The following is a 12,056-nucleotide window of genomic DNA, read 5'->3' on the forward strand; positions in this document are numbered from 1 at the left end:
GGTAAATTCCTAGCAGTCTTAGAATGCCTGGTCAAAAGGGTACACACTTTTTTGTACTTTTCCAAATTGCCTCCAGGTATTGTACACATTTTTATTCAACCATATGACTGACTCACAAGCCCACACAGGCCATTATGAATCATTTTAAATCTTTCCTACTCTAATAAGTCAATAACATGTTAATTTTTATTTCTTTATTAAGTGTCAAGCAACTTCTTATACAGTATTGTTTGTATTTCTTTATAAATTGGCCATTTTCAAACAGTTTCTCTTTTTTATTAATTGCAAGAGCCCTTTATATTATTCTTTCTCTTATGTTGCAATATTTATTTTTAACTTTGTTTTCGGTGTCTTGCTGTGCAGACTTACTGAGATGTTTATGTTGTCACTGTTATTGTCTGATTACTTGGATTTTGCCTTCATGCCTTACGCATTCTGCGATAATAAGGTTATTCTCTCATATTTTCTTCCAGTAGTTTTGTGGTACATTTTTTATTTAAATCTTTATTTTACATGGGATTTGGGAGTATAATATGAGAGAGGTACTGGATTTTCTTCTCCCTAAGTTGATATTATGGGTAAACATTCTACAGATATTTCCTTTCACCTAAAATTTTGAGTCAGTGTTTATCTTTCTCTTCCTTTCTGTATGTAAACAGGGCACTAAAACAATGAGTGCATTTTTACTTGTCTCTTGCTGATGGTCACACATTGCTCTCTGCAGCAGGACTAGAGGATTCAGATCAGACGTACTCAGTTCTGTGGCAGCGTCTCCTGTCTCTGGTGTAGGTAGCAGACAGATTGTGTTGTTACGAATAACTGAAGGTATAAACACAGTCACAACCTTTGGCCATCTTACTTATGTCCTGGGGTATGTGTTTTTATTACCTTATTTCTCTTTTCTACCAAAGCCCTTTTATGAAAAGAGCAAATTCATGTAACTCAGTAACCCTCTCCTTCAGTGAAGAGCAATAAAGACTATTTATAAAATCAGATTTTATGATGGGGTGTCTCCCACTGCTGTTAAATACACCCCAGATTTAATGTTGCATAGATTTTTGGGGGGATTTTCTTTCTTTCTTTTTTTTTTTTTAACAATCACATAAGGAAGCATTTATTTGAGGTTTAACATGAAATCATATAAATAAAATTTGTATAAACACAAATCCACATTGAGTCATAACACAGATAGCAAGAGACAAAGTAAAAACAAAGAAAACTAACTGGCGGCTATATACAGTTGGACCCGATTGTGTCTTGTACACTAGAAAGTCTGTTACAAAACAATCATCTTAGCTCAGCAGAAGACCAATCTCTTCAATGTCGTCCTGCCAGATGGGTGGCTTTAGCAATCTCCTCCTGATTTCTCCCCAGTGTCCTTCTTTAGTATGGCTGATGATTGTTTTGGTGATTGCCACCCCCTCCAGAGGCCTTGCCGTAAGCGCTCTGTTGGCCACTGTAGTCTGCATATCCCTGTCCATATCCATAGTTCCCGCAGTTATGCCCAGTATAATCACAGCCGCCAGAGCCACTATAGTTTTGATCACCACCATAGGCACTACTGTAATTTCCATATCCTTGATCATAATAGTTATTAAATCCTTGGTTCCCGTTTTGGCCCTGACCTCGGCCACGACCCCTGGGGGGTTTTCTTAAGGGCAGTGTTTCAGGGCAGAAATTTTAAGTATGACGTCTCTAGTGGTAGCAACTAGAGAATCGGGCAGTTAAGGATAAAGGGACTGGCTGCTGGATTTGGGAATTCACATTTAGCAGGCAGAATGTGGTCTTCAAAGCATTTATCTTTAGCAGGAAAATTCTGACCCTCATTAATGGCATGGCACTACCAACGAGGTTGTTTCCTTGGCCTGTTAATCACCGTCAGGACCAGCAGAGCCACAAGAACTGAGTTGTGTACAGACAGCAGATCCAGTCAAACGTGGAGCAGTCTCAACTGCTTGCCAAGCTCACTTAAACTGAGAATCATGCATGCCCAGAATGGTGTATGTTTAACCCACTCCCAAGATAAAGCTATTTAACAAGTGTTTGTTGAGTATACCCTAGGTGAAAGGAAATGGGCATGTACTTTAAAGTTTTCCTCCATATTTGCTTTTTAAGAGGGATATGTATTTGTAGTAGTTTATTCATACACTCTTGCTTAGTCTTCTTTATGCATTCATTTTCAAATGACTCACTCTAGGATTAAAGGTACAGTTGATTTTATAAATACGAAAAAATCTAACTGAATGGCAAGGTATTTGACATGAAACATTAGTCATTTCATAAGCATGGTAACCAACTGACTCAACTGTGCCACAGTCATTTATTGAGTTTCTCTGGTTTTGAAAATTTGTTACATTTTAGATGAGATTTTAATTCAAGCTAGCAGTAGCTCACTCACTTTGCCCTATCTTTTTCGGCCCAGTTCTAATTTTGTTAATGTCCTTTGCTGTCTGAAATACACTGCCTGAATAAGAAATGTGGATTTGCATTTCTGGAGTGAAGTTAGGAAAGAGAAAGTTATTTTATGCTGAAATGCTTTTGTGTGTGCTGTAGATATGCAAAGCCTTGAGAAGCTATTGAAAGATGCCATTGTGTATGGTCAGCCTCGGACACGAAGGCCCTGGAAGAAGATTCTAATCCTTGTGGAGGGAATATATAGGTAATTCTGCTTTAGAATTCTAATCTTTCTGATTTGGCTCTGTGAAGCCATAGAATTTTTAAATTGAAGGGAACACTAATCTAGACCCCTCTGGAAACTAAGGAGACAGTGTGTCTGACTTGTTAAAATACCTGGAAGCAGAGTTAGCATAGAACAGAAGTCTTTTTGTCTGGCTCTTCTTTATTCTTTCCATTGTGCTACATGATCTCCAAATCCTCTAATTTTCTTTTTATTCTTTTGTGTAATTTTAATTACATATGTAACATGACACAAAGTCTAATGTTGCCTATAATTAACAAACTGTAGAAGAATCTGCTGTGACCTTTATTCCTCTGTGGTGAATGAAGATCAGTTGTATTCTGATGCTTGTTTTATTTTTTTCTTTTAAATTGGGGAATATTGGGGAACAGTGTGTTTCTCCAGGGCCCATCAGCTCTAAGTCATTCTCCTTCAATCTAGTTGTGGAGGGCGCAGCTCAGCTCCAAGTCCAGTCGCCGTTTTCAGTCTTAGTTGCAGGGGGCAGAGCCCACCATCCCATGTGGGAATTGAACCGGCAACCTTGTTGTTCGGAACTTGCACACTAACCAACTGAGCCATCCGGCCGCCCCTCTGGTGCTTGTTTTAAAAGATCAGTGTCCTTTCTCCCAGACATCTGCTTAGCCATGGCATTATCTAACTTTGCCAGTTTAAAACCACAGGCAGAGTTGTTAGACCATTTTAAGAAAGCAATAAACTTAAAAACATAATGATAATAAAGTGCCCAACTCCCAATTTTGAGAGTTAAGAAGTCTCAGTGTGTGTACTTTTTACTGTTTTGCCAGCATGGAGGGTTCTATTGTTCGCCTTCCGGAAGTGATTGCCCTTAAGAAGAAATACAAGGCCTACCTGTATCTAGATGAAGCTCACAGCATTGGGGCCCTGGGCCCTACCGGTCGGGGTGTGGTAGATTACTTTGGCCTGAACCCTGAGGATGTGGACGTTATGATGGGAACATTCACCAAGAGCTTTGGTGCTTCTGGAGGATACATTGGAGGCAAGAAGGTAAATGGGCATGAGAATCGGGCAGTTAAGGATAAAGGGACTGGCTGCTGGATTTGGGAATTCACATTTAGCAGGCAGAATCCCACACAGGGATGTGGAGATCCTGAACGTGTTTGTGGCTTAGACTCAGAGAGAACCAGCGGGTTCACACTTCAGCTGCCTGGTGAGTGACTCTGATGCACTGAAGGCTGGTTCTGTTCATTGTTTGTTGTTGTCGTATTTGAGCTTCGTTCTAAACTACGTGCTGGTGTGAGAGACAGAAGACCCTCTTGTGTGAAAAGCCCGCAGTGGTGCTTTTTGCCTCAGTCCTCCGCTGGGTGTGAGTTGTGCTCACACGTCCAAAGTAGTGGGGTTGTCATGAGAGCCAGCAGACTCACATGCATCGTGGATGAGCATAGACACAGCGAGAAAAGAGATCATTTTGCTAGCTCTGGTATACTACAAGGCATTGTTTCTGTTTTTGTTTTCAATTTAAAAATTATATAACGAACCTTGAGGCATTTCACAATCCATGTGGCATTGTGGGAATATGTTCAAACTGTGGAGACAGAGGCCTGGGTTTCAATATTTCCCCAATTTTGTGAGACCTCGGGCAAAGCATTTACCCTTTCAATTTCCTTATTAGTAAAACAAATAAATATGCCTGGCTTATAAAGTTGTAGTAAGGGTTTAAAAAATAGTATATGTCCATGCTACAATATGGGTGAAACTTGAAAGCATTAAGTGAAGTTAAAGAAGCCAGTTACATATTATTTCTTCTACATGATATATCCAGAATAGGCAAACCATAAAGATAGAAAATAGGTCAGTGGGTGCAGGTTAGTGGGTGCCAGAGGATGAGGGGATGGGGGCAGTAGAAAGTGACTGCTAATGGGTATGAGGGTTTTTTTTTTTAGGTAGTGAAAATGTTCTAAAATTAGGTGGTAATGGAAGTTGCACAGCTCTGTGAATGTACTAAAAACCACTGAATTGTACACTTAAAAAAGTGAATACTATGGTATGTGAATTATGTGTCTGTAAAACTATTTTAAAAAAACTCCACAGTATTAGTAAAAAAGCCATGTATGTTAAGTATTTATATGTGGCACATAGTAGGTGCTCGTAAATGTCCTTAATTCCTCTTTAAAACTTGACATTGGAAGTCTTAAAGCATGGCCTTTCTCTTGATAATTGATTGCCTTTTAGGAAAAATCCATTATCAGTGGTTTTAGTCAAGTTCAACAGATTTTTACCTCACATTTTTGCTAACGGGTCCAGGTTTACTTTGGAGAGTTGATTGCTTTTTGGTAAGATTTGTTGCTAAACCAAAGGATAGAAAAATCATACTCTGGGAGATCATTTAGGTACAGTGTATTTATGCTTTTGTGGGTTTTATACAATTTTTAGTATTTTTGAACTGATGAACCGTTTTATAGCCACATTTTGTGTCTTCTTTGGTTCTGGTACATAAGCTTTTTTGTGTGAATATTTAAAGATTTAGTAAAGTTAAATGGTATCAGAATAAGGATAGATACCTGATTGTTTTGAAGTCCTTGGGTCTGACAGACAAGGTTTTTCTTTATTCAGTGAGTTAACTTAAGTGTTCTCATGAAAGGCCCAGTGCATTTCTGTTTAATTTCTGTCACATTTCTATCCTTTTTATAAATCTCTGTGTATTTGGAGGCTATTTGGCGCCTTTAAAATTGATGTTAGAGAACTGTCTTTCTCTGATTTCGGAGTGTAAGGACGGGCTTTGTAGGCATGGGATAAGATGCAGATGCTCTAATGCCGTGCTTTTGTGAACTCCCCAGGAGCTGATAGACTATCTGCGAACACATTCTCACAGTGCGGTGTACGCCACGTCACTGTCACCACCCGTTGTGGAGCAGATCATCACCGCCATGCAGTGCATCATGGGGAAGGACGGCACCACCCTCGGTAAGGCTTTCTTTCCTTGGAACATTTCCTGGGTTCAGGAAATACCTAGCAACCAAACATATTTTTGAGCTTTTTTTCCTAAAATGAGGAGCAGGTATCCTAATCAGCAAGTTGGCAGGTGAGTGAGGGCTTGTTTTCTGTGGACACTTTTCAGTGTGTTTGATACACGTGACATAAGAACAAGCCTGGCTCGCTTCCTGTTGAATTTTCTTTACAGATGGTGAGGCTTTAACTATCCTACCTACCCTTGTAAGTCGCAGGTACTAGCCCTTCAGGGTCTTTCTTGAATTGTACAATTTTATGTGAAGATGTAATTATAGTGGTATTTCATTCCCATAGTACTTAAAAGCTGCTGTTTTCATGAATTAGTGTCCTTGATTTAATTCCTTTTAAAAGAGTTTTTAATTTAACATAAAGTAGCTAATCAAATTCATCCTGAATCTGTTTATTCTGTGTTTGGTGGTATTTGTAGTCCAAACTAAATACCCAAACATACTAAAATGAACTAAAAAGTTTAACGTTCGTTTTCTGATAGTTGACTTCTATTCTGCATCACTAGAGGGCAGCATTGACTGCAGAAAAGTTAAAAATCCAAAAAATTGGATTTTTTGTTTTTCACTTATGAAAGTATTTCCACTGTCTGAGACACAATAATTTTACTTGTTGCCTTTTCACTGCTCCCAAAATCAGTTTTACTCTTATAAAACATCCACATTCTCAGCCTTGAGATCTCCACTCTTTAGTTACATAGTATTTTGTGGCAAGATTGACTTGGTTTGCATTGAAAAACAAGAAAGAAGTCATACATCTGATTTTGATTGATTTAAGCTGTTTTCTTAAACCAGAATTTTACTTTATTATTTCTGATCTGTAATATATCCTTGTTATCTCTTGTAAGAGATTTTTGGAAATAGATTTTGAAAGTGTCAATCATTTTCAGTTTCATGAATTGATTTCTTGGGAAAGAAAATACTTCATTAATGATGTGAACACAGCATGGAGCCTTGAGAGGAGCTTCCTCTTCACACTAGCTACAATGTTACCCTCCCTTATACAGTGTTACTGCAAGTAGAGTGCTTCCATCTGAGATATAATGTATCTATAGTCAGCAGGAATCTAGTTACTTCACATAGATTCAGCAACCTTGTTGATTCAGCACACAGATTTAGGTGACTAAAAAGTGAATGGCTAACAGCTGTTAAAGTAAACTTTGGATAATTTCTTTGCTCCATCCTAGAGCATGGTTCTGTGTGACGCATGACTTCTGGATAAATGACTTATCTGTACTAAATAATGAAATCTAGGTGGCGAGAAAATTAGGTATTGGGTTAGCACTCCTTTTCCAGTTTGTCTGTTGCCTCTCTAACCAGCCCGTAAGCTTAGTGGGTGAAACAACAAGCATCTTATTATGCTCACAGATCCCTCGGGTCAGGAATTCCCTCAGGGCAGAGCAGGGATGTCTTGTCTTTGCTCCACAGTGTCTGGGGCTTCCACTTGGAAGACTCAGATGGCCGGGGCTGGGGTCATCTGGAGGCATCTTCACTCTTGTGTCACCTGGGCTGGAGTAACTTGAAGGCTGGGCTTAGCGGAGGTTTTGACCAGAGCGCCTTCATGTGTCTTCCCCACGTGGCGTGGGCTCCTCACAGCGCGGTGGTGACTGGGTATCCAGAGAAGATGCTTCAGAGAGCGAGCGAGCTTTCCAAAGAACCTGCTGACACCCATGACCTTTTCTGCTCTCTTGTTAACCAGCAGGTCACGAAGGCCAATCCAGACTGGAGCGTGTGGGAAATCAGACTCCACCTCAGATGGGAGGCTGGGCAAAGAATTTGTGGCCATTTAAAAAAATTGTCACTCCCCGCTATAAATATAATATTTTTTAAATTGCTTCCGAAAACTTTGAATTTGTATGACAGACTTTTCTATTGGCTGCATTGTTTCTCTGCCAAAATAGAGGAAAATAAAAATAACCAAAAATAGAGATAAATACTTTTTTTCATAAAGCCTGTTACCTGATCTTAGTTAAATTTGGCCTGATTTCTTTTAGTTTTGAGGGCATTGAGGTAGTGCTTATTTTTATGGTGCCATTGAGTGCAGCCTTTTGTCCTTGTAGGAAAAAAGATGTGAACCAAGCACCAGCCTTTTGACTATGCCTTAGGTGACCTTTAAAATGAAGTTTCTACAGTTAATTACTTGAATGTGATTTTATAATAGAAATGGCCTGCGTTAAGAGAAAATCTCTTAGGTTTCGGACATTGCATTTCATTAATTCCACAAACACTGAGTATCTCACTATGTGTCAGACTCTGTGAATCAGAATCCACAGGAAATGGGCATATAAGCAGGTCATTTGAGTGAAGTATATACTTGGGGAATATTGGGGATACAGGGAGTAGTGGATTGTTGTATTAGTCCCGGGCAGTAGTATAGAATAGGAAAATTGAAATTTTATTAATCATTCACCAAGTATTTGAATGCTCAAGGTGTGTGTTAGAAAGTGGTAAGTACTTTGGAGAAAAGGTAAGCCCGGGGTGGGGGGGGAGGGGTTAGTGATCCCGTTCTGGGGACCCAGTTTGCAATTTTCAGTAAGGTGGCCGTTGACCAGGTAAGATATTAGCGAGGACTTGAAGGAGTGGAGGGTTTAGCCCTGATACCCAGGGACACAAGGCCCGGAGATGGAGACGGCGCTGTGTTCAGGGAGAGCAGGGAGGCCACTGTGGCCTGAGCATGATGCTGCAGGTCGAGTGGCTGAGGGCAGAGGCTGTGCGGGAGGGGGTTCTCACAGAGGCAGCCTTGTCTGGTAAGGGTGTTAGGATGACAGAAACAGACACACTGCTTGGTTCTCTTGCCCAGTCTACATTGAATTCAAATTCGTGAGTAGTTTGCTTAATATCAGCAGGCTTCTGGCCTGTTGCAGATAGGTTAAGAATTTTACTGGCCCTTCAGGTTTCATGAAAAGGTATAAAAAAGAATGTATTCATGAGCTTATATTTTAATAATGTTAATATTTCACCCTATTTATTTCACTTTTTAAAAAGAAAAAGATGGCAAAGACTTCCTGAGTGCCCTTTCCTGATTCTGTTTCTCTCGTCCCTTCCCCAGAGATAATCGCTAGTTCAAAACTGTCTTCCTCTGTGCTTTGAGGCCTGTACTATGAATCTGTCCATGAGTCCTGTGTAGTACAAGGAGCCCGCGCTGCTTGAAGGCTCACTGTCTACTTGCTATAATGATTTGCAGAAATGCTTATGAGATTTAACTGTCTGAACCCAAACCCACTATACTAAATACCCTCTAAGGCACACCACCAAAAATGCTTTCAGTTGTGCATGAGTTTGGGAAAGAGGCTGCAGAGTGCACTTCAGTCACATTTCCACTCTTCCTGATAGGACCGTGTCTCCGTCCACTTGAGTTGTTGAAATATGTTGTGTAATAGTGTAGTCATCTTCCCCACGTAACTAATGAAAATGTCCTGTGATCATGCAGAAAAGCTTACGGAGAAAATAGGTGAGCCTAAGGGATCCAAAAAAGTCTCTACATTTGAAAAAAATGTAGGAGAGCCAAAGCTTGTTGAGACAAATGAATGCATAAACTGGAAATACAATGGATTTCATACTATGCAGTATCACAGTGCTCCATGCAAGTGTACCCAAATTTCTTTATTTTTTTAAATTTTTTATTGGGGAACACTGTGTTTTTCCAGGACCCATCAGCTCCTAGTCAAGTCATTTTCAGTCTAGTCGTGGAGGGCGCAGCTCACTGATCCATGTGGGAATCGAACCAGCAACCTTGGTGTTATGAGCACTGCGCTCTAACCAACTGAGCCAACCAGCTGCCCCCCAAATTACTTAAGGGTTAAAAATAGGAAACTAGTGATTTAGATGCTTTATATTGTACAGAAATTCTTGGTAGATTATTATTATGTAGATATTTACGAGTGTTTTAGTAGCTTGGGGGAAATTGTTTGGCATTTTAGATGAGCCAGGAACACATTTTTTCCAATTTTTTAATGATGCACCATAGGTTCTGCTACATGAAAATTCACACTCTAGCATACTTTTAGGAACTGACTGTGTTCCAGTAATGAGGACTGTATATTGTTTTTGTGTTTGTAAATGTTACATAAATTGCTCATATAGGAATCTGCAGCTTGCTTTATATTTGTTTAATGTTATTTGTTTGAGTTATTCCTTTTGTGTGTGAGGTTCTCATTCATTCATTTTCACTGCTGTATAGTATTCCACACAGTATCACCACACCTTTTTTGTTCATTACGCTATCAATGGACATAGATTGTTGGCTGTTTTTAGCTGTTACACAGTATAGCAACAGCAATATTCATACGTGTATCCTTTGCATGAGTGTGAGATTCTTTAGGGCATACACCTGGCAGTGATATTGGTGGGCATCTTTAGAGGCTCCCACATTCTTTCAAAAGTACTTGTAACAGTTTACTCTCCCATTCTGGTAGGAAAGTTACAGTTTCCCCCTTTTCTTGCCTAAAGATATTAAAAGATATTGTCAGTTCTTTTAATCTCTGCTAGTGTGATGTGTGTGAAACAGTATATCATTGTAGTTTTTATTTGCATCTTCCTGATTATTAACCATCTCTTTATATGAGTATTTTTAGGAGTTCTTCATGAGTTCTGGGTTAATAATTCTTTATCACTATTTTCTCAAAAACTGAGAGAAATGGCTTTTCTTTTCATCTCATTTATGGTGTTTTGCTTTATAAAAGTTTTCCTTCTTATTATAGTAGAATTTACAGTCTTTTCCTGTATGGACAGTGTTTTTGTACCTTAAGAAATCTTTTCTTAACTCAGAGTCAAAAATATCTTCTACATGTGTTTGTTTTCCTCTACTTTAAGTTAATTAGTTTTTGGTATGTCTTCTTACATGGTTATATTTATATGTGTGTATGATTTACTTTAGAGGCATTCCTCTTTTCAGTTTCATCTTGGATTATCTAGGCTTTCTAGATCTGAAAGTTTTAAAATGCACTGCTTTTTCAGTTTTTATATTTTGAAGAAATTTCGTCTGGAAAGAATCAGATTTGCATAAGAGCTACACCAATATTTCTCTCTTTCATTGAATTTCAAGAATGCTATGAATTGGGAATGGGGGATGCTAAATGGAAACCCACATATGAGTGGAAGAGACTGTTACATAAGGAAGTTGTAAGCTGTAGAACTCTTTCTACTTTATGGTAAATATCTCACATGTAATTTCTGTTTAAGAATGAGGGGGAAAAAGATCATGTAATGTACGTGCATGTTCCTAGGTTTTATGTTGGTTTAAAGGAATATTAGAAATAAACCAGTTTTCTTTTCATGCCTTTATACTCTAATTTTCTGATTGCTGCTACCAGACATACAAATATTAAACATTGTTTGAGTAAGTTCATTTTAGGCATAATATTTTCCTTTTCCTTTTCGTAAGATATAATAATTTTGTTTACTTGCACATTTTTTATTTCTCTGATGTTAAAATTGTTCTCACCATAAACAGTCCTTCCTGTGGGGCCACTCCAGAAGCTTCCTCTTACGCAACAGGATGCTAAACCAACGGAATTCCCTTGCAGATGGGACTAAAGGCAGTGAAGAGTAACCAGAAATTAATTTCCTTTATTTTGCCTATGTCTGTTTCCGATAATGCAAAGAATGATAGATCTAGAGAGGCTTTAAATAAGCTGCCTGTTACGTGGCATTTTTTAATTTTATCTTTACACTTGAGCACTTGCGCTACCATGTACATGTTCTAATCTCATTACCACACCCTCTACCCACCCCATTTAGGACTAGATTCACTTTTCTAAAGATACTATGTTTGAAAGGTGTTGTTTTTAAGATTATCAGTTTATATATCTCTTCTCTAAGCTACTCTATTATTGGAGTTCTTATCATTTTATATGTGGTTGTAAATTTGGGACTTTTATGCAGAATTTTTTTTTTGAGACTGATTTAGGAACTTGAGTTCATGTATTACCTCTGCTAAAGTATGTCTTAGTTTCTTTCTTGGCTCCGTATGGGCCGTTGTTGATTTGCAGTGCAGATCTGTTGCCATACAAAGATCATCTTTCATATGTCTTGTATTTTTAAATATATGTATTATTTCATTTAATGAAACTTCCTGCAACTTCTGGGAAAAAATGGAGAATGTAGGGCAAATTTTGAGCATTCTAATCTTCCTGGGTGTTCTTGCTTTTTCCCTGCTGTGTTTAAGGCTAGTTGCAGGGGAAGAGAACTAAGAATTATGGGGGGGGGAATCACAATAATTTTAAATGTTTGTCACTAAATTCCACAAAGTAGAGCTATAGTCATATGGCAGAGTTAATATTTCTGAGCATAATACTTTAAAATCTTTTTCTTACTGTAAAACAATCATAAACTTACAGAAAGTTTGGAAATATAGCACAAAGAACTTTTTTCCTGAACCATTTGAAAGG

General features: G+C 38.5%; 1 protein-coding gene across 4 annotated transcripts in view; it reads left to right on the top strand.

Moving 5' to 3' along the window:
• Positions 1 to 12,056, top strand: part of SPTLC2 (serine palmitoyltransferase long chain base subunit 2) — a 93,390-nt gene that overhangs the window by 45,726 nt on the left and 35,608 nt on the right. For all 4 annotated transcript variants that reach the window (XM_033107794.1, XM_033107791.1, XM_033107792.1 and 1 more), the window contains 3 exons: positions 2,554 to 2,659; positions 3,481 to 3,700; positions 5,491 to 5,617. In XM_033107794.1, coding sequence (XP_032963685.1) covers positions 2,554 to 2,659; positions 3,481 to 3,700; positions 5,491 to 5,617 — 453 coding nt within the window. The remainder of the gene's footprint in view (positions 1 to 2,553; positions 2,660 to 3,480; positions 3,701 to 5,490; positions 5,618 to 12,056) is intronic.

Source organism: Rhinolophus ferrumequinum, chromosome 6 (assembly GCF_004115265.2).
Source record: "Rhinolophus ferrumequinum isolate MPI-CBG mRhiFer1 chromosome 6, mRhiFer1_v1.p, whole genome shotgun sequence".
Lineage (NCBI taxonomy): Eukaryota > Metazoa > Chordata > Mammalia > Chiroptera > Rhinolophidae > Rhinolophus > Rhinolophus ferrumequinum.